Source organism: Ptiloglossa arizonensis, chromosome 1, assembly GCF_051014685.1.
Source record: "Ptiloglossa arizonensis isolate GNS036 chromosome 1, iyPtiAriz1_principal, whole genome shotgun sequence".
NCBI lineage: Eukaryota > Metazoa > Arthropoda > Insecta > Hymenoptera > Colletidae > Ptiloglossa > Ptiloglossa arizonensis.
In genome coordinates, this window is record NC_135048.1 from 8,429,153 (window position 1) to 8,452,589 (window position 23,437).

The 23,437-nt window shown below is 37.6% G+C and overlaps 2 protein-coding genes across 2 annotated transcripts; one reads left to right on the forward strand and one right to left on the reverse strand.

Moving 5' to 3' along the window:
- The first annotated feature begins 638 nt into the window (after window positions 1–638).
- Trpl (transient receptor potential-like) lies at window positions 639–16,563 on the forward strand. The gene is made up of 18 exons (XM_076305338.1): window positions 639–785; window positions 1,908–2,119; window positions 2,192–2,414; window positions 2,680–2,877; window positions 3,584–3,773; window positions 4,089–4,274; window positions 4,516–4,706; window positions 4,794–4,972; window positions 5,500–5,784; window positions 6,996–7,186; window positions 7,257–7,339; window positions 7,401–7,522; window positions 9,109–9,296; window positions 9,425–9,615; window positions 11,322–11,521; window positions 11,585–11,863; window positions 13,496–13,631; window positions 15,352–16,563. Exons 2-18 carry the CDS (start codon window positions 1,946–1,948, stop codon window positions 15,609–15,611), a joined length of 3,276 nt encoding a protein of 1,091 aa, XP_076161453.1. The 5' UTR covers window positions 639–785; window positions 1,908–1,945; the 3' UTR covers window positions 15,612–16,563.
- Betacop (coatomer subunit beta) lies at window positions 15,823–19,995 on the reverse strand. Its single transcript, XM_076305352.1, has 10 exons — window positions 19,879–19,995; window positions 19,286–19,699; window positions 18,878–19,211; window positions 18,522–18,810; window positions 18,100–18,440; window positions 17,765–18,026; window positions 17,322–17,689; window positions 16,810–17,254; window positions 16,502–16,737; window positions 15,823–16,428 (listed from the first exon to the last, which is right to left on the reverse strand). The coding sequence occupies exons 2-10, from the start codon at window positions 19,651–19,653 to the stop codon at window positions 16,198–16,200; spliced, it is 2,874 nt and encodes a 957-aa protein (XP_076161467.1). The 5' UTR covers window positions 19,654–19,699; window positions 19,879–19,995; the 3' UTR covers window positions 15,823–16,197.
- Between the last annotated feature and the right edge of the window lie 3,442 nt (window positions 19,996–23,437).

Consider the following 23,437-nt stretch of genomic DNA (forward strand, 5'->3'; position numbering starts at 1 on the left):
CAGAGCGTCGATGATTCTGTTGCGTCACGAGCTGGTTGACAACAATTGCTACCGCAACGAAGACACCGCTCTATCTGTAAAGCCTGGTAACTAAAAACAAGACTTACACGGGATTATCACCGTAGCGTTGAAACGATAGCACTGTCTTTGTGTTCACCGATGAGAGAGAATCATCCTGCATCAACGTCAATTGAGTGAACGATACTCGTTGCTATCCATCCGTAACGAGTCTTGTATGACACCCCGATAACAGATACCTGTTCGATACGTCACCGTACGGAATAAGGGTTAAATCCAAATCCCGGACGTGACCGAAAGCTCGATGTCGGTGGAGATTATCGAGGAAAATGACATCATTCGTTCGTGTTGTCTCCTTTCGTATCGTGCGTCCACTCTTCGACTTTCGGTGTCCAGTATCTCTTACGAACCCTTCACGTGGCTAACGAGATATCGATAAGCAAATTAGTCCGCGTGTGTACGGTACTTTAAACGACCGAGCAAATAAACAGGGTCTCGGTTAATACTCGTAATTCAATTTCCATCATCCGCTATATAAGCGTAGCCCGTAGCCGTGCGACGTTTATTTGTAAAGTTCTTTTCATTTGTGGCTTCCGAGAGCCTGTCCCCGATGGCCACCAGTTCCATACCACCTTCTGGAACGATTTCACGCCATTGACCCCCGGTAGGAGTGATTTTGTGTACTGTGTCCATCGAGAGTGGTGTTGTGATCCGGAAGCTAACTCCACTGCTGATACGTGGATTCGTGTAACAGAGTAAGGGACAAAGTAAGTTACATGTTCCACAGTGATCGGGAAGTGTTGGTGATGTACACAGTATTTCCTGTTGCTACGTAGAGCGTTCTCCATCGATAATGGAAACCTTTTGTAAACGTAACTGAGCAGTTAATGTAGAGAGACGTTGAGTACAACTTGCGTTTCAAATACTTGACTTTCGAGTACCTTCTCGTTTCTGCGTCAATAAACACACACGTATACACAGATCTCAACAGGATCTACCGAAACATCCATGATATAAACATCGATCGATGGTCGTGTAGAAAGTTTCGATCCTCGTTGAAATACGAGTAGAAAGTTTCGATCCCCGTTGAAATACCAGGATTTTTTTCCGTTAATAGCTGAGAGGATTACCGACAATTGATTATTTGACAAAGAAGGTGCATCGTCAATGATAAACATCGAGAGTGTACTTGAGAGTTCACTTGAGCATCTTGTGTACAACTTGGGTCTAGACCTTGTTTATCAATTACCTCTTCTATCTTCCACAAATAGAGACACAGTAAAGACTATGGGCCGATAGAACGACAAAGATGGCGTGCTGCTAGAAACTAACAAACGTATTATCACTTACAGTACTCGCCACCAGAGAATCATCCAATACCTTCCACGTAGCGACATGAACATTTCAACCGCCTAATTATTTACCTAGGTGGATATACATCGATCGAATGGTCCACTAGCAAACTGAAGACATTATCAAGCGTATTATCACTTACAGTACTTGCCGCCAGAGAATCATCCAATACCTTCAACATGAACATTTCAACCCCCTAATTATTCACCTAGGTGGATATACATCGATCAAATAGTCCACTAGCAAACTCAAGACATTATCAAGCGTATTATCACTTACAGTACTCGCAACCAGAGAATCATCCAATACCTTCAACATGAACATTTCGACCCCCTAATTATTCACCTAGGTGGATACACATCAATCGAACAGTCCACTAGCAAACTCAAAACGAAACACACTTTCCTTCTTCCTTTTCCATCTTATCGCGAAGGTGCGTTCTGATGATAGAATCCAGTTAATTAACAGTCTAGGTAACTGTAGCGCGACTTAACTAGGAAATCCTTCGCCTTTAATCACTTTCCGTTCTTCGATAGAAGCTGCCAGGTAATCCGAGTTCAAATCGTGGTCCAAAATGGGCTGCGAGAAGATGGAGGAAGGGGAAGAGATTCCTGCTGACGAGACCTACATCATACAACTCCCGAGGCCTCTGAATATCGAGGAGAAGAAGTATCTTCTAGCGGTAGAAAGAGGCGACCTGGTGAACGTAAAGAGATTCATACAGTTTGCTGTAAATGGCGGCGTTAACGTGAGTCTTCCGTCACAATGGCGAGATTTCTATTATTACTCTTCGATGACGAACGAGGCAACCGACTTTCAGGGCAAATCGGTGGACGTCAACTGCTTGGACAGCCTGGGTCGTGGTGCTCTGTCTTTGGCGATCGAGGCCGAAAATTTGGAGATGGTCGAGCTGCTCGTGGTGATGGGTGTCGAGACCAAGGATGCGCTACTTCGTGCGATCGATCAGGAATTCGTGGAGGCTGTCGAGTTGCTTTTGGAACACGAGGAACTAATGACGATCAACTCTTTGGCCGAAAATACTTGTGAGACAATTATTCATTTTAGTAGGTTGTTCGGAAAGTCATTTCGTTTTCCAAAATGTATGATTATATATATTTCAATAAAGAGAATATACAATTCAATGAAGTGTTTGTACACTCTAAAAAAATCGTGTTTCATTTTCACCAAAAAAAAAAAAAAAGACGAACTGACTTTCCGAACAACCCAATACTTGTGGTGTCCCTGTAATTCGCAGTTCTGCTCCATGAAGTGCACTTGGGATAAATTTCTTCGTGGATTTCCTTGCAGCTATCCAAGAGATCGTTCACAGCTGGCAGAAGGTTGATCCAGCGATCGCGAGATATCCACCAGAAGTAACACCTCTGATCCTGGCTGCGCAGCGGAACAACTACGAGATCTTGAAGTTACTATTGGATCGCGGGGCAACACTACCGATGCCCCACGACATCAGATGCGGATGTGCGGATTGTCTTCGTTCGACCACAGGTGAGACATGTATACGTAGAATCTCTGAGAAACGAATTTTTATTTGTTAAATATCTAATAGATTGTTCAATGAGCTTTGTCGTTCGATAAAACTTATTGAGCAACCTAATACTATACTGTTCAATAAGTTTTGTCGAACGACAAAACTTATTGAGCAACCTAGTACTATACCGTTCAATAAGTTAGTACTGTTCAATGTAGTACTGTTCAATGTAGTACTATTCAATGTAGTACTGTTCAATATAGTACTATTCAATGTAGTACTATTCAATGTAGTACTGTTCAATATAGTACCGTTCAATGCAGTACTGTTCAATGTAGTACTATTCAATGTAGTACTGTTCAATGTAGTACTATTCAATGTAGTACTGTTCAATATAGTATAATACTATTCAATGTAGTACTATTCAATGTAGTACTGTTCAATGTAGTACTATTCAATGTAGTACTGTTCAATATAGTACTATTCAATGTAGTACTATTCAATGTAGTACTGTTCAATGTAGTACTGTTCAATGCAGTACTGTTCAATAAGTTTTATCGAACCACAAAACTTATTGAGCAACCTAGTACATTCAGGTACGAGACACGTGAACAAGAGAAGACCGTGAGATGGAGTTTCCAAAATAATTAAAAGGAACGATCGATAGAATAACTCGTCACGTGATGCATCAGAGTGATGCGTTTCTTTGGTTTCGATGTTTAGGCGATCCTCTGAGGCTATCTTCTACTAGAATGTCCGAGTACAAGGCGCTGGCGAGTCCAAGCCTGATAGCACTAAGCTCACCAGATCCCCTGGCGACTGCCTTCCAATTAAGCTGGGAACTTCGTGACTTGTCAATCGCTGAACCAGAGAGCAGAGGAGAGTACTTGAAGCTTCGAAAGCAAGTAGAAAAGTAAGTGTGATTTCATCAGGCTTGTAGAATCAGTGATCCAACGTTTGGTTAGCATTGCAGCTAGATTCATCGTGAGTCGAATGACTCGTTGATGCTGATAGGTGTCGTGGTTGTCAATCGTGGTTTTCCAAAGTGACTAAGAGATCAATAATCGGATAATAGTTGAATCTCTGATAATAGTTAGATCTTGGACATTTTGTTGGATTACTAGGATTCATGAGTTCAAATACTGGCGATGCTGGAAATGTAACGATTAATTATTGACCCATCAGGGAAAATGATCGATTACTGTGTTATCCGATCAATTTTAATCAGGTTCGCCGTTGATCTACTGCACCAAGTGAGATCTACGACCGAACTGCACACAATCCTCAATTACGACCCGAACGAGGAAGACTGCTTGATCTCGAAACACTTGGCCAGATTGGAACTGGCCATACAGTATAAACAGAAAACTTTCGTCTCCCATTCCCGTGTACAGCAACTCTTGGCGGCGATTTGGTAAGTTCGTTAGAAAGTTATTTCGCGAAATCACCATTGCGAAATTGCTCCGAGAAAATTACCAAGCCTGTTCCACTCATTATATCCTGTGTACAATGGAGAGGCGCGAGAACCACAGTCTCAGAGAACAAAATATTCCCAAGACCTATAAAGTTAGCCAAATTCCAAACTGGAAGTATATATTAATAATATTAATAGAAAAACTACTAATCGTAAATTTAACTTACATTTGCAATCGAAGGTACGACGGTTTGCCTGGTTTTCGACGCATGACCTCGGGGCAGAGGTTCGGGGTTGTCGTGAAAACCGCGGTGATGTTCCCGTTTTATTGTATGATGTATCTGCTGGCACCCGAATCAAAAACTGGACAACTGCTGCAAAAACCTTTCGTCAAGTTTCTCGTTCATGCCGCGTCCTACGTGTTCTTCTTATGTGAGTTCTCTAGGCATTCGACCAATGCATGGTACAGCCACCGAAATGCAAAGCACAATTAAACCAAAAGGCGAACAATCGTTGCAGTCGTTCTCATGCTGGTGTCTCAACGTGCAGAAATGGAAATAGTGAAAATGTTCGGCAGCGAGTCGTCGAGGAGGGACATTGAAACAGAACTAGCTAGGCAAAGAGGTGCAGCCCCTTCGTGTCTAGAGGTTATCGTTCTCTTATACGTTCTTGGATTTATTTGGCAAGAGATGAGAGAGGTAATCGTCCAGCAATTAGACCATTACTACTGTAGTTAAGAACGCTTGGATCGATTTTCATGTGACTTTGTTGCTAAGAATTTTGGAAAATTAAGGCAAATTCTAAACTCTCTGAAGTAGTAAGAAACTTGGGGGTATTACGATCTCTGGATTTATTTGGCAAAAGATGAAAGAGGTGTCATCCAGTAAATATACCATTACTACTGTAGTTAAGAACGCTTGGATCGATTTTCATGTGACTTTATTGCTAAGAATTTTGGAAAATTAAGGCAAATTCTAAACTCATTGAAGTAGTGAGAAACCTGGGGGTATTACGATCTCAGATGTAACAAAAGTTTTAAAACATTAGCAATTTTCAAGTGCCGAGGTACTAAGAATTCCATACTGCTGACTCTAAGAACTTCGGAGTGCTACAAAGACACTTGTGAACGAAAATGTATAGAATAGCTAAGTCGATGCAACAGCTCAGCGTTTCTTCTAGCTTTCATTCGGGCATACACTCACATAGGTATTGTTCAAATTTCAAGTGTTACGTGGATGGACTGAAGGCGTATCTGCGGGACATGTGGAACTTCATCGACTTCACCAGAAATTTTCTCTACATCGCGACGTTTGTGCTGAGAACAGCTGCGTATTTCCAGCAAAGGGCCGAGATAAGACAAGACCCGATGGCGGCTATGGTGCCAAGAGAAACTTGGAGCGACTTTGATCCTCAGTTGATAGCGGAAGGTCTGTTCGCAGGAGCTAATGTCTTCAGCGCTTTGAAGTTGATCCATTTGTTCAGCATCAATCCTCATCTGGGTCCTCTTCAGGTACCTTCATTGATCCTCGATGTTAACCATTCGTAACGTACGATGATTTTCCACCGATAACTTTTCGTTATCATTACTCGTATAGTGTGAACATGAATAATTACCTGTGCAAGAACTCCGTATGGTAAAGTCTTGGGGTTTTCTTGGGAGACAAAATTAGGAAGAAGTCGATATTTTTCGACTAGTTTACCGGAATACCCCTTTAATTTCGAACACGATTTTATTCCTGTATCAATTGTAGCAATTTTGCTTCTGATGATGAATCACACGTGATTCGATAGCGTCTATCTGTTCGTCAGTTGCATCAACTGCTACGTGCAACTTCGCGGGTCTCGATTGCTTGTTTCATAATAGTTCTCATCGTCGACAGTTTAAGGGGGTATTTCTGTCTAGAATTTCGAAAAGATCGATTTTCTTTTTTATGTATTTTCTCAAAGTGTATGCCTTCGAGGATATCCATGCAAAAGGATTTCCTCGAGTTTGTAAAATTTACGAAGTTATAAACGTTTGAACAAAATGGTGCGCGACTCGTAAAAACTTTAAACGAGTTTTCCTCGAATCTGCATTTTTTGCGGTTTCACCGAACGACGGTGTATCTCAAGTTCAAATTGACCGATTTACTTCGAATTTGGAAAGACTTCTTTTAGATTTTTTTACATTTTTTTCTAGCGCGTTAGAGGCAAAATAGATGCGAAAAGATACGAAAAGATTGATATTCGAACTTCGGAGGCCATCATTTTTTCCATTTTCAAAATTTTCGTTTGCCATGGTTCGTCCCATAGCCACTTTCGTACTAACCAAGATGTTGTTCGGTATTTTCGTTTCGCGTGAGCAGAACAGACGGAATCACGTCAGCCATTTGGACCAGTTTTTTAAAACACGCTTCACCTAAGGTTGTACGAATCTAGTATAAACATGAATAATATGCAAGAACTCCGTATCGTAAAGTCTTAGGGTTTCTTTGGGAAAAAATTAGGAAGAAGTCGATATTTTTCGACTAGTTTACCGGAATACCTTTTCAATTTCGAACAATGATTTTACTCCTGTATCAATTTCGATAGCTAATAGAAACAACACTAGGAGACTTCGGAAAATTGAAAAATCCACGAATCGTTAATGACGAGAGCCTTTCTACCAACGTTGACCTTATATACACCCTAAGCCATGAACAAGACTTAAGGAGTAGTGTACAAAGAGCACCATTGTTTCAGATATCCCTCGGTAGGATGGTGATAGACATTGTCAAATTCTTCTTCATCTATACCCTGGTGCTGTTCGCTTTCGCTTGTGGCCTGAACCAGCTACTATGGTATTTCGCCGAACTGGAGAGAAGGAAATGCTACAGCAGCTTTGGAGATCCATCCTGGGATGCAGCCAGTGAACCCTGCTTAAGGTGGAGAAGGTACGTAGCACAGTTTCATCTGTAGACGTCTATTAAAAATGAATCGTATCGTCTTGCCTCGTTTGTGCAGATTCAGCAATCTCTTCGAGTCCTGTCAGAGTCTGTTTTGGGCCAGTTTCGGTAGCATTGGCATAGAGACCTTCGAACTCACAGGTAAATTGAAGCTGCAAGTGAAGATCACTTCCGAAGATTTCTTTTCTGTATCGGTTTTCAGGAATCAAGACTTACACACGATTTTGGGGCTTGTTGATGTTCGGCTCCTACTCTGTGATCAACGTGATCGTTCTGCTGAATCTTCTGATAGCTATGATGAGCAACAGCTACGCAATGATAGAGGTAAACGTTTATTGTTTCAATGGTAAACACCGTAATGATGAAATTGCATAACGATACACCGAATGGTTTATCCTTGGTTCGCAAACGGAATACGCAACAAATTGGTTACGAGGTCACCTGTATTCAACGTCAAACCGATTGTCGTGTAGCCTTACCCTACGACTCCACTGTTCTTTTTCATTTTCCTTCCACCTTCTTTTCTATTAACCGTAATACGAACATTACTACAGTTTAATTCAGAAAACGAGAAACGTTATTAAAATATACACGTTTCGTGAGAAAATCCAATAGAGATACAGAATACTCCTCGTGCACGTGGACGGTAGAGTGCAAGCGACAAGTAATATCCGTCCAAGAAGGCTAACGAGTGTTTACATCCCCACTCTGGTTTACAGTCTACTGGCTCGCCTACCATTGCACGCATGGTCGCTATTGGCCGAGGACGGTAGCAAAGATCAACACCAGGTTGTATCGAGACCGAGCGAAACAGAACGATGGTTACATCTGCGTAACCACTCGATCAAAAGTGTCAACTGTTAACAAACAGAACGATTTCCTTACTTTTTATCCGTTACAGTTGTCTCGATCACATTCTCCCGATGAAAGATAAGTTTAAACGCGATTCAACGCAGATTGTTTCTCATTGGTATCTTGTAATTGATTTGTAATCGAAAGAATTAATTTGTATCTCGTTTCACGAGATTAAATTTAAATTGAAATTTAAACTCGTTTGTACGAAAAACAGTACAGTTCAGTTTAAACTCATTTCTATTTGGATAAACACCGCATAATTACAATTTGTACAATAATCGATGCGTCACTAATTACTGGGAACAATGGATGTCGGATGGTTCAAATGGTGTTCTTTGGGAAAGGAATGAATCCTAAAACTATTGTTGTTTTTCTCTCTTCAAATCACTTGAGAAGAGATCTTTGAATGATCGATCCCCGTACGAGCCCCCAAATAACTGTTGTACTCGTGCGTGGTTTATGGATATATGTATATTTATTATAAATTACAGTGATAATAGTGTTAGATGTAGTGTCGGTGGTTAGTTTCGCTTGGTACGTCTTTCAATTGTCTTCGTCTTATCGTCTTTTCAGTCATACTGTCCGCGACACACTCTTCGGACATACTCTCGTCGTCATACTTTGTCATACTATCTCATACTGTGTTATTGTGTCATACTGTCCCTTAACGTTCTTCTCGCGCTCTATATAGTCATTCCCATTAATTCTCTTTCATTCCAATCCTCAGTCTCTCTCACTTCAAACATTCGGTCACGTTCGGCCATCCTAATCGTTCGTCTTTCCCAAACACTCTTCACTTTCTCCGAACCACATGTATTCCCTTCCATCCCCATGCATTCTCACGCTCGGTCGTCGCGCAAGACCCCCTGTAAAGGATACTCGTGCCTTCCAGGAAAGCTAGCGGATCGATCGGCGCCAAATGTTTAGGTTAACTCAAGTCCGACCGCGCGCGTTATCTTGTTTAGGCCTACGCTCGAAGCAGGCCTAAGCGAACGCGGAAAATCCGATACTACACTACGTAGACGCCTTGTGTATTTCTGAAATCGACTTCGCAGGAACGTGCGGACTCAGAGTGGAAGTTTGCGAGGACCAAGCTATGGACGAGCTACTTCGAGGAAGGAGATACTCTTCCGCCACCGTTCAACATCATCCCGCCACCGAAGCTGCTGCTCAGAATGTGCGGTTTCAAGAAGAAACATATCGCCAGAAGGGCGAGCGTTCAAAAGCGAGCACAAGACTACAGGTAATGACGATAATCGAGGGGAATGTCACGGGGTTCAGAAGAGCTTAACGATTCGATGACGACACCGATGCAGGAGCCGTTGGTGATTTCCTCTTTTACGGCGAAGTTTATTCGTTCGTTTGCCCTAGGTACGGGGCGGTTATGAGGGCCTTGATTTGGCGATACGTCGTGAACGCGCACTCCGAGCACGATATGGATCCTGTTACCGAGGACGACGTTCACGAGCTCAAATCGGATCTCTCCTCCTGGCGGTGCGAGCTGCTCGACATACTGAGGAGAAACGGCATGGACATCAATGGCGCCGATACTAAAGAAAGAAGTAAGGATGACTGTTCCCAATAAGGAACAACTTGAACTCAGCCAAGAAAGCTGAAAACCAGAGACGCAAAGTCGATCCTAACTTTCTTACAGATGTAGTGACATCAAATTTTGATTGCCTCCACTAGACAAACAATCCTTTCTACATCAATGAAAGAAGTAATAGTGGCCCCTAAATATCCTATAGATGTCGTGACATCAATTTTTGTTTACCTCCACTAGACACAATCCTTCCAACACCAAAAAAGGAAGTAATAGTGACCCCTAAGTATCCTATAGATGTCGTGACATCAATTTTTGATTGCCTCCACTAGACACAATCCTTTCTACATCAAAGAAGGAAGGAATAGTGGCTCCTAAGTATCCTATAGATCTCGTGACATCAATTTTTTATTGGCTTCACTAGACACAATCCTTCAAACACCAAAGAAAGAAGTAAGGTTGACTGTTTCCAATAAGGAAGTATTTGAACTCAGCCAAGATAGCTGCAAACCATAGAATCGAAGCTGGTCCTAAATGTCCTATAGATGTAGTGACATCAAATTTTGATTACCTCCACTAGACAAACAACCCTTTCAACATCAAAGAAAGAAGTGATAGTGGCCCCTAAATATCCTATAGATGTCGTGACATCAATTTTTGTTTACCTCCACTAGACACAATCCTTCCAACACCAAAGAAGGAAGTAATAGTGGCTGTTTCCAATAAGGAAGTATTTGAACTCAGCCAAGATGGCTGAAAACCATAGAATCGAAGTTGATCCTAAATATCCTATAGATGTAGTGACATCAATTTTTGATTGGCTTCACTAGACACAATCCTTTCAACACCAAAGAAAGAAGTAATAGTGGCTGTTTCCGATAAGGAAGAATTTAATCTTAGCCAAGAAAGCTGAAAACCAGAGACACAATGTCAATTTTAAGTATTCTATAGATGTCGTGATATCAATTTTTCACTTCCTCCACTGGACACAATCCTCGCTGTCAGTCTACACCTAGTCGACCACAATAGCAGAAGACTGATCGTCAATAGTAGTATCAAATAGTAGAAGATTTAAGCTGTAATATACCAATTAATAGGTTTCCTATACCAATCATTTTCTTATGAATCTTAACAAAGTAATGGAGTTTTGAGTTTTACTATTTTTGAACAGAACTCTAATAGTCCTCTTTTGATGACCAGGGATTCTAAGTAGCTTGTCTGGGTTAGGTCTGGGTTAGGTCTGTTTAGCATCGCGTGGTTTTGTTGACAACTTATACAGGGTGATTCCAACGATGATCCCGTAATTGCATATAGGGATGAAGTGTCCGATGTCCCTGTTGCGTAAACAGTCGGTCCACGACGATTACTATTGCAACTGAGATGTACTGTATGTGTGACTGCTGTATTTGTAACGTCTGTAAACTAAAAACGAAATTTACACGGGATTATCTCTGAAGTGTTTAAACGTTGGCACTGTTTTTAAGTCCATTGACGAGAGAATCGTCCTATATAAGTATACTACACAAAGAAGGAACAGTTTTGAAGAAGAGACAGGCGCGTGGTGATCTCTACGCTAGATATCCCTGCTGTACATAATGCATAGATTGTTCACAGTGTTCTATCTGGCTTCCATTGTAGTCTTTAAAGTGAAACACACGCACTAAAAATATATTCTAGCGTATCTGCAAAATTAAATCGTGACTAACCGAAGCAAATGGTACCCAGCTATTCTAGGCAAGAAAATGAAGGTGTGGGAGAGGAGATTGATGAAGGACTTCCACGTAACAGCTCCTGTCGCAGGAACTGAAGCCGACGAGCCAGAGGCGTTGCTACAACCACCTGCCGAAGGCGAGGATAACGTTGCTCGATGGAAAAGAGTCGCCAAGTTGGCTGTACTCAAATCAGCCAATCAACGTTGGAATCAGGTACAAGTTTTATTCTACGAACAGTTTTACACTGGAACGTTTGCACAAATGAGTGAATTCCAGGTGGTGGACAGCGCTATCAAGAGCTCGCAAATTGGTAAGAGCACCAGCAAAGCCTCTTTGCAGAATCAACTAAGCCTGAAGAAAGCTATAGAGCAAGCACAGAAGCTGACCAGCAAAACTGTTTTGCCACCCGTGGCGACTATCGATCTGCCCGAAAGCACTACTTCGACCATCCTTAATGTTCTTCAAGATACACTCGAAACTGACGATGCAGCCCCGAAAGCACCCGTTGATACTCCCATACTGAAGCTACCAGTCGGTCCTGATACACTTGTTAAGGTAAAGGATGTTGACAAAGGCAGTAAATGAAGCCCAGTTTTCGGTTACCAAATATTTTCACCCTTAAGTTCACTCATTTCCCCTGTCGTAGCGATCTAATGAATTACCTATCGGTGATTTTCAAGTGTCATAGCACTTGGCACCTAGTATAGTTTTAGCTGAAACTTCATTTTAAACCTAAAGTGCCGACTGTCAAGGAAGAAATGTTTTGATTTATTCTCCCATGATACTAGATTCTAATAATAAAATCTTTATCTATTTTCAATGAACAATAATTGAACGTGATCGTTCCACTTTCGTTGAAATGTGAAAGTATGCGAAACATTAAACGTTAATCAAGTCGAAGCTTTACAAATTTTTCATCGACTCGTTACGAAAGGTCCGGTCGATTAGGATGAAACATCGGAGGCTTGAAGAATAGCCAAAATTAATAGATAGATATTTTTTTTAATCGCAATTTAAGGAGTGAAATCGAGTTTAAGGGATGAAATCACCCTCAAAAATTGGCTCCACGAAAAGCTAACTTGGAAACGATTAGAGATAAAAAATCTTTTTAATGAATATTGTATGCTTTGCTCTACTAGAAAAGAATGCTATAATTAACGAAAAATGTTCGACAATGTTTATTAGAGATAAGTTGATAATATTTATTCAAAGAAATACAGCGATTATTCGTATAACATGACAAATAGCATTTTTTATTTCAAAGACAATTATATATATACATATATATTTGCCCCGACGTAATACAAATATTTCGAACAGGGGCTGTTCATAATTTGCGAACGTTAAGAACAATAAATAAAATCTACGTAGAGATATGTTTCACCCTTTAAATATTGCAATATACATTTCATTACAGGAATTTTGTGTATTTTTACATATTGCGCGTATTTTGTAATTGTTTGTACATTTAAATTGCACAGATGAAAAACTAAGTACGTTCAAATATCCTGTGGAACGCCATTTAAATTTATACGGCCAGAACGTTTTTTCGACGAATACTACGATTCCAGAACATAATTATTAGATTGCAAATGTTTGCATACGTTTATGAAAAATTCTAATGCATGAAAAACGATGAAATACAAATAATATGTAAAAATACAAAAAAAGTACCTAAAATAAAATACATGTTTGAATATATTTTACAAAGGATGAAACAAATCTATATATAGATTCTATTTGATTTAATTAACGTGCAAAAATTGTGAACTGCACTATACATGTATATATATATTCTTGTTTTTCGAACGAAAAATTTAATTTGTCTTGTACGAATAAGCGTTGTAATTTTTTCGAGTAAATATGACCATCTTATTTTTCGTAAACATCGTTGAAAATTGTTAATTGACTCTAGCTTTTTACATATTTCTAATCGTTTCCAAATTAGCTCTTTAGAAGTCACTAAAGTTTCATAAGAATTCCACTTGAAGGCTTTGTATTTAATATATTTCCATATTTCTACAAAAGTAAAATAATTAAGTTCGATTATTATATACATTGGGTTGGTATAAAAATTCTATTATTCAAATCTAGGTTAACGTCGTACAAGCATAAATTAAATACTTCCGCAGTTTATTCATACTCATTTACACGCGATTGATACTTCCAACTTATCACCTTTGATAGCTAAAGACTGCATCATCCATGGACTATGTTGACGAGAAACAAATTAAAGCTACACAAGTACCGCATCGAACGCCATCAGGCGCCATCAAACGGAAACCTCCAAACCCCACACCCGCGGCTTACCAACAACCGAATGGTAAGAATTTTGTATCCTTTATTTTTAAAACTTATTATAAACAAATCAATTATTGATTATTATAAAAACTCTATCACCTCATTCTATATTTTTAATGGTAGATGGTATTAAGGTACTTACTACTTATAATCAGTCCTATTGCAAGACACGGTCCGTCAAATCTGTAAGTGTATTTCGGATAACTTCTTCCAAAATACGCTTTATATCTCATCTGTATGATAATGCTTTATAAAGATTAAATAACCAAGCGTATTCTTTATTGGGAAAATAAGTTTTAGATTAACTTTATTCTTTGAAAATATTTATCGTATTCTTACTTAACCCCATGTAACAGTTCAAATCTTTTCCATACTAGGGAAATAAATATTAACACTTTTTTAATTTTATTACTAATAAACTTTGGACCAAACAGAACCACTAATGCAAATATTAATTATAATTTTGTAAAACCCTCAAAAGTGCCCTCAAAACTAGAACGGCCATGTTTATATGGAATTAGTTCCAAATTTCTTCTCTAGATGACGCCACCAATCTATACAGATTGGTGGTGGTTAGAACATACGTTCTAACTCTTTACTATCTTGATGTCATATTCAACTTTATCAATTCAAAAAAGAGAATAAGACAACATATATGAAAAAAAAATTAAAGCTAAAAATATTGACAATTCTTATTTGAAAATAATCAAAATTTCGATTGATCTGAATCTGGTAGATGTTCCAGATTTATATCAGATTTTACCCAGAAACTACGAACAAAGTGAAATATTTTCTTTAGTTGTTACGACAGATAAAATATTTTTAAAACTGATAGGATGAATAAAATATAGCCTACCCTACACGCAGACAATTTAATAATATTATTTGTTATGTAATTAATGATTGCATTAAGCTATTCCTGATGATACAATTAATAATAGCATACTAAATAATATCGATTTCTTAGGACTTACTCTATGGAAATTGTTGCGTGTGTAGGTCCGTTCTAACCTCATGTTAGGCATCTCCCTTTTACATAGTATTATTTGAAACGGACTAACTATGATACATATATCAATTCAACATAAAGTACAATATTCCACAAGAATTAAATACAAATATGCAATTACAAATATAAAAAATGCGTACTGAAATATTAATACTTTAATACTAACTATTCCTATCTAAATAAGCACTTACACTTAATAGTAATGTTTTTCATAGATAAAACAATGTAATCAAACACTACAATATTTATTTTTCTTGCTAACTACCTGTCCATGTAGCCACTATACAAGAGCTTAACTAATAATAAATTTTATTTTATTTACCTCCTGTCATAGGAAATAGCTTTCTAAAAATAATAAAGTTTTCATATTGTAGAAACTTTTAGCATTTCTTTTCTAAGTTCATATTAAGTTTCATTTTAGAATTTTCCACATCACATTTACAATTCTTTCAGACGTTTTATCTATTATTTTTGTAAATGCACAATTTATAATAGAAATATACACATATACTCTGTAACAAAAATTTGTTTAATGGATTCATAGAGATACAAATAACAATTTGATAAGTGAAAAGAAAATTTGTCAGTAGATGCAACAAAAGATTATACACTGTCAAGACAGTACAACTGAAGTTGGAAAAGTAGAATTCTAATTGTCTCTTTGAACATCACTGTCACTATTGTTAAATATTGACATTTTTCATTGTATTCAAGTTATATTTTTAAATTACAGAAACAACGACGCTAACTACTAACCATCCCACCAACGCCCCTAAAGTTCTACCCAGTTTGGCCGCAACTCAAGCCAGTGCAACCACAGATTCCATGTTATCTCTACCTACAACCAAATCGCGTATAAAATGTGCAAGTCCTAGTAAGATAAATTTGGGAATATTGAATACACCAGAGGACAAGGAAAAGCTTGTAGATGTTAAGCCTAGGTCACCACGATGCGCGAACGGCAAATCACCTCGAAAGGGAGGCTGGTTATAAAATATTAAATTACGAAATAGTTGCTTTCGTCGGACGATGTTATTTAAAATAAACATGTACCAAAGTTTATATATTATTGTACGAAATCGTACAAAGAATATTAATTTTCTTATCAGATGCAAAACGTTAGAACAGGAACTTAAACGAAGGATGCTGTACTCTGGAATATTTATATTTCGTACGGGAATAAATTGGCATTAAAAGGGCACTATAGAGTGTTGGTTCTTTATTCCTTAAAAAATATGTATCAGAAAAATCAGTTTTAATTAAATAAAATACAGGCTTATAGCTAAAGTATCGTGTATACTATATTTTCTTTACTTATGAATACATAGGTATCTTCGTTTAACGGCGTTGACGGTACACGAAAAAAAAATTGAAATATAAATGGCGCCATAAATTAATATATGCGTACATTGTATAAAATATACTTCAATGTCTAATACTAGAGATTGAAATCGTGAAATTAACAAAAGCAAATGGCGAGCGCCATTTACGACGTTGATCAGATGAATTCAATTGGGTACATTTTTTCCGAAACAATTTGAATACTGAGCTTAGACGAAATAGATTAAATCTATGTGCCTTAAGCAGCCTGCACAACTTTGCTCTGTGGACCTTTTTGCGTGGAATTAATTTTATCTCCTAACGACAATGCCATTCCTTGACTCTTTGCCCTGATACGAATATGACCGACTACTGGTGCATATGGTTTATTTAATGGTTTTTCAATAGACATATTCGCTAATGCATCCTCGCCAAATATTGATTTTGCATACATATTTGCAGCCATAAACCCGCACTGTCCAGAAAGGGCCTGAAACAATATTAGAATACCATGGTATCTGTAGTTTCATAGGTCGAGCTAGATATATCAAACTAAATGGTACCTTTTCTGGTGTGAGACACCGCATGTTTGTGGATTTCAATAAATGTGCAAGATATTCCCTTAGGTCTGACAATGTCGTATTTACAGACACCTTGTTCTCCCATTCGAATTCTGCCCACATTTGTCGAAACTCTGCATCAGTGCATGTTGCTGGAACTATATAATCCATGATATCTATATGTATATCGTTCAAAACAACGACACTCCTGTCGGATCCAGCACCAGACACGTCGTACACTGAACAAAAGCAATCGATATTTTTAGATCAAAGATATTTATAATTTTTAAATAGATGAACTACAAACGCACCTATATTTCCAAATATTATTCCGTTCTCCGTGGATGCTACTTTCACGTTTGCTTTAATGCTCGCGAAGTCTCTTGTGGCAAGTACGATTGGCTGTGGCCTCTCCACCAGTTTTAGATCTCCCATTGTTGCTAGCTCTAAAGTGCAATTCTGCAGAGTATCTTTAGTTCGGTTAACAATTAACACATCGAGCACAATGTCGTACTGATTCACGTGAACCAGGGCTTCCGCATAAACAGGATCTGAAGAACCAGTCAGCTGAGTGACCTTGCTCAAAGCACTCGAAGCTGGCGCATCTCCACCGGCACCAGGTCTTCCAGCAACTGCTGCACTGAGGCTTTGTTCGAACATATCGCCAGCTCCACCAGTTAGGTCTGAACCACGGCTTAATTGCAAAAACTGTATCGCATCGTCTACTTGGACAATGCTGCCTGGTTTTTCTTTTGCCTGTGGACATTAGCAACCGAATTAATTTTTGAACATTTTAGTAAATTAAATGGACTTTTAATGCAACCTTTTGGTTCTGCGAGTCTTCTTCTGCCTTCGCTGTTAACATTCTACCAAGAGCATCACGGCAACCTTCGGTGAAAACTTTTTGAACGAGTGGCATCGGGCAAGCCAAGGACCTCAGACACAGAGATAATCGTTCAGCGTCGTCGTGTGTCATTGCTTTCGCAGGAAGACCCGAACGACCTAATTGCAATACACTAGACATCACCAACATCGCTTCGGCTTGCATGCGATTGCTCTTCTGAATGTCGTTTTCGAGACTTTTGTAGCGGAGCGCTAATTTTGCTAAAGTTGTGGCTAAAGAGGCACCAATAAAGAAGTCACCCTCCATCATATACTGAACCAATGCTGGTCGTTTCTCTTCTTTTTTCCCTATAGCCACAAAGTAATTTTAAAATAATAATCTTATACCACTACGACACAAAATAAATTAGAAAAGATAATTACGCGCAGATGCTGCACTGAATGCACTTTGAGTAGCATATGTTCCATCTGATGTGACTAACTGTGCTGGTGTAGCCTGAGTACTTCCATCTTCTGATTTTTCACCAGCCTGACGTTTATTTTCTGCTTCGAGTAACGGTAATTCTCCTAAGGCAGACCGTACGCGACTCATTACAGCCTCTATATCTTCCTTAGATGTCGCATATTCTCCAAGAATCCATAATGCTGCTCTGTGTACCTTCACGGACCTAATATGTGGAAATACCTGTAGACAAATGACAGAAATAGAATAGTCTGTTGAAGTATTAAATTGATGGCCAGTTGTTTGCAATATTTACTTCAAGAAGCTTTTCAACAATGAGTGGTCTCAGATTTTCAAATCGCTGAATCGCTTCGCGGACAAACACCAAAACGTCCGTAGCAGCGGCTTCGTTGTTTTCTGATAGAAAATCTGTTAATACGGGAATTACTGTAGCTGCTACATCTGAGAATTTAATGGAACAAGCGTGCAATGTTCGTACAAGCAGTTGCCGATATCTGCCGGCATCCTCATGTTCCCCACCAGCCGTTCTAAGTACTTCTTTCTTCAGAAGCTGAACCATTTCTTCGATTGTACGAGTAGTTACCAAGTCCATAGCCAAAGCTAACGTTTTAGTTCTAACTTCTAAGGCTGGCGAACCTATTTAGAACGAATGAACATTTCTTTACCAACATTCTTATTGCTGGAATGTAATTTGTATATTTGTTTTTAAATACCCACCCAGAACTCTAAGTACATCCATAACTAGATCCTGGAGGACTCTTTCATAGACAGGGCTTTCTTTCATTGCAATTAAACGATCCAACACAATCAATTTTACATTATTGTCACTTTCTTTGACAACTAATTCAATGTAGCAAGAAGCTGCAGCTTTAATTGCTGTGGGGGCACTGGAGAGCGTCACCAATGTGCCAGCTGCTTCATAACGAACAGCAGCACTTGGAGAATTTAACAAACTATAAATGCATCTAATGAAGCGGGCCCTTTCTGAGGGATTTGCAAGACAAACCTGTCAACATTTAAACTCTAGAATATGAGATGAATTAAAAGCAGAAAATTCTGCAACATGTACATACCTTGTAAATTAATTCAACAATAACCAACTGCAGTATGTCACCAAAACTGGGCACTTGGTCCAAACAAGAGGCTAAATAAGCCAATGCTGTACTCTGATCTGCATGCAGCAACATTAAAAATGCATTTCTCCTACAAGACATATCCTGTTCTCCCTCTAAGTATTTTGCTATTAATTCTGGAGCATCTGGTATGAGAAACTCAAAGTTTCTGTAAATTGTAAAAATAGCCAAAACAGCATTGCGTCTGACGTAAGAGTGCCTATGTTCCAGGCAAGCAATTATTGCAGGCATTAAAGGCTCCAAAAGTTCGGGCTCCTTCAATTTACACAAAAATCTGAAAAATGCAAAAGCATTCCTATACTTATGCATGCTTTGACTGGCAAGATAAACCATTCGTTTGATTAATACCTAAGAGTTGAACCTCTGACAAATTCATTTGGATGCTGCAAGTCCTTTCTGTAAGCATCACAGACTAAAATCATTTCCTGGAGCAACTTGCCATCAGGGGATGTTTTTGGTACTATTTCCCAAAATATTAAAAGAAGCTTTTTAATTGTGTGATCCTGCAGAGGCAGGACAAATCTAATAATGGTCATCAGAAGTCCTGGTAGGCGTTCCCCACTCAAAATCATATGAATTGTTTTCTTAAGGGCATCAATTTTCGTCTGTACATTGCCCTTCTCAAGGTCCTGTTTAAGCTGCAGCTCATTTAATGGCTCCGAATCAGTTGGAATGTTTATTAAAGTGTAGCACGGTTGTTCGACGATTGTACTCATTTTTGCTATTGTTTCACACTTTGCCGAGAAAATTTCCCCGTACGACCTACAAATAAAAACCGATCCTTGCGCAATTTTCTACTAAACAACGAGCAACGAATTATTTAAAAAACATTGCTTGAGAAATAAATCGAAAGTGAGGTTATGACATCCGCAACATCTATGCATCGGGTGACACATTAAAAGTTTATGATTCCGTGGAAATGTCGATCATATTACACATACCTGATCACGAAAAAATCGCGCGAAACTGAAGGACAATGATATTTTTCCAGTAGTCAATTGACATTTATGCGAATCTGGAAACAAGGGAAATCGCATACGTGTCAAACCCTACATCAGGGGATTACTGAAGTAAGAACAGGTAGCGCCACAGTCTATGCCTCCACGTAGACCAGAGATCTTTTAAACTTTTGCATTGTTTCTTTTGTAAAATATCCTTTAAGTATATTTAATTTACAAAGGTAATAGTTTCACTCTTTCTTTATATTCTTGTATTTTAATACCTTAATTTTATGTGACCGTACGATCACGCTTTCGCACAAACATTTTGTATAATGACTTAACCAAAAAAAGGGCATTGTAAAATAATGAAACAAATCGAAACTTATATATGCCTTATGCCTAGAAAAATTAAAAATTGTTTTATCGTTTTGCATTTTAAGGTTTTATTTTTCAGAGATACTCATAAAGTATTGGTTTTTCTTAGCTATTTCAAGTTATAGACCGAGAGATATTTTCTAGTGGCGAGATATATGAACTAAAAAATCCCTGGCAGTATGCAACCTGTTGTTTTCATTTGTAGTACTTAAATGATTCAAGATTTAGAAAGTCTATACAAATTATGATTTAAAATTATTCCCATTAGTGGCACGCGTATTATTCAATTAATTATAAGAAACATGTTCAATTCATAACGTGACAATAACTTCCTAAACTGTAGCCATACATATGAACCAGAAGGGTTCCTAGAAATATGCAGTCAACCAGAGTATCCACTACACAAATGCATTAATTTGAGCAATACGTATAGATTAAGGAAACCTTTAATGTCATTTATTTACAAAGAAAAATCGATACCAAGTAATTAGTATACAAGCAAACATTAGAAGTAAGTTCAACAATGAACATTTATGACAATATAATAAGCTTGTTCAAAGTGTTAAACATTCTTGAAAATATTCCTAAAATCTTAATATAGAGTACATATATATATAAATACACGTCAGTGAACTGCATAATCAGTTGCGTTTAGTTATTCAAACGTTGCAGATCACGTATTAATTTGCGTCGTTGTTTATCGTTTCGTTTAAAAATTTACCTGATTTACGAAGCACGTTCGCAAAATATTCGTAGCTAACGCAAATGTTTAACACATTATAACTATTTTTGCACCAAAGGAGACAATAAACGAAATCGGAGTTTCTCAAATTAACACCGAAGGAATGTGCACGAATCGTATCGGCGATACTTTGAATAAAATATTAATTTATTTCCTGAGAGATAAGCGATCTTAATTAATAGAATACTTTAACTGGGACATCACTGACCCAGAAAACAAACTGAACTGAATAGACCTTAATTGAGTTTAAAGAAGCAAATAAGTTGTTTGTGAATTTCGTACAATATAAATTACATTCGTAGAAGTAATTTAAATAAAATTTACCACATTAATCGTAACCGTACGAAAACATATTATATTTTACACGGTATTCTTTGCACGATCCAGTTTCTCCGTCTAAAAACAGTATTATTCGACGAAACTACACGTATACGCATTATTGAGATATCAGTTATTTAGAATATTTCAAAGCGACGATACCGCTTTGCAAGCATGCAACACTGTTTTTTTTCTTTTTCTTATTGCCACGGAAAATATTTGATTTTTGTGCGGCGGTATTATCTATACAGCGATAAACTCTTGAGCTACATGTATTATAAGGAATTATCAGATCTCTATGATTGGCACGTGCATTTTTTCAAATTACGTAACCAGCAATACTATTTGTTTCTTTTCATGACCTAAAGAAAAAGTCCTCCGTGTATCACTGGTAACCCACAGTGACCCGTGATGTTGCGATGTGTTACAAGACATTAATAGAGAAAGCCTCACTCGAACTAAACGGAAAGTTATCCACGAGTAATCGGTGACCCACAATACGATAAATACATTGCACACGATAATTGTGCATTATCTAACGATATTATGTTTCACGGTACGATGAATCTTAATGCAGAAAGTCTTCTAAAATAGAAATCATCGGTGACCCACGATCACTGTATTTCACATGATAATTGTACCAATAACGCTATTAAATATACATTGATCTTAAATGATCTGAACGAAAACTTCACCGTGAATCATTGAGCTATCCACGATATACGTGAATTACACATATTAGTTAATTTCGTTACAAAGTGTCACATGATTCTATGCTTCGTAGTACTCGAATGAAAATTACACGTCGGTCACTATTGACCCACGATATGACAAGTGCATTCCATGCGATAACTGTGCAACGGTCAATTGCATTAAGAAGTTTCGCAATTCTGTGTCTCTGAATATCGATAGTCTCGATTTAAACGAAATTACTCCGTGGGTCATCGGTGACCCACGCGGCACGGAAGAAATATCACGAACAGTCGTGTTAAGAACGCACGACAATCATTAACACGTGACCAATGAAACTTTCGTCAACTGATATTTTCATTCAGAATGTAAACATAAACGAAGAGAATTTATTCGAAAACAAACCCTGTTTATTAAACCGAGAATTATTTAATGAAATAATTTTGTATATATACATTCACTGCTAGTGTCATTGAAGAGTCTGCTGAAGTAAATGGAAAGAGGAAAATGAATCTTCCTGCTCTCAGCCTGAAATTTTTTGGAAATTTCTTCACAACCATTCCAATTATTTATGTAAACATAAATAAACGAAGACAATGTATTCAAAAACAAACTCTATTTATTAAATAGAGAATTATTTAATGAAAGAAATTTTTATGTATACTAGATTATGTATACTAGGTTATGTATACTATTATATATGTAAACATAAATAATTTTTTATTATATATTTATTAAACCGAGAATTATTTAATGAAATAACTTTTTATACATAAATAGCAAGTAGATTGCACTGCAAGTATCATTGAAGAGTCCATCGAAGTATATGGAAAAATGAAAATGAATCTTCATCTCACCCTGAAATTTCTTTGAAATTTCTTCACAATCATTCTTATTGCATTAGACGAAATTATTTGTGTAAACATAAATAAACGAAGACAGTTTATTTTAAAACAAACCCTATTTATTAAACCGAGGATTATGTAACGAAAGAAATTTTTATGTATACTAGGTTATCGAACGACAAAATTTATTGAACAATATAGTACTTGCTCAATAAGTTTTGTCTTTCGATAATGAATCTTCATCTCACCCTGAAATTCTTTGAAATTTCTTCATAATCATTCTTATTGCATTAGACGAAATTCATTATGTAAACATAAATAATTTTTTATTATATATTTATTAAACCGAGAATTATTTAATGAAATAATTTTTCATATATAGCAAGTACATTGCACCGCAATAATCATTGAAGAGTCCGTCGAAGTATATGGAAAAATGAAAATGAATCTTCATCTCACCCTGAAATTTCTTTGAAATTTCTTCACAATCATTCTTATTGCATTAGACGAAATTATTTGTGTAAACATAAATAAACGAAGACAATTTATTCAAAAATAAACCCTATTTATTAAACAGAGAATTATCTAA

Bases quoted from the DNA above. Each gene is read 5' to 3' on its own strand.
- Trpl (XM_076305338.1), top strand. From the start codon at position 1,946: ATGGGCTGCGAGAAGATGGAGGAAGGGGAAGAGATTCCTGCTGACGAG. The intron at 4,707-4,793 runs GTGAGTTCTCTA...CAATCGTTGCAG, and splicing joins GTCCTACGTGTTCTTCTTAT to TCGTTCTCATGCTGGTGTCT. The intron at 9,616-11,321 runs GTAAGGATGACT...AATGGTACCCAG, and splicing joins CGCCGATACTAAAGAAAGAA to CTATTCTAGGCAAGAAAATG.
- Betacop (XM_076305352.1), bottom strand. From the start codon at position 19,653: ATGAGTACAATCGTCGAACAACCGTGCTACACTTTAATAAACATTCCA. The intron at 19,212-19,285 runs GTATTAATCAAA...TGCATTTTTCAG, and splicing joins GTCAGAGGTTCAACTCTTAG to ATTTTTGTGTAAATTGAAGG. The intron at 18,441-18,521 runs GTGGGTATTTAA...CGTTCTAAATAG, and splicing joins GGATGTACTTAGAGTTCTGG to GTTCGCCAGCCTTAGAAGTT.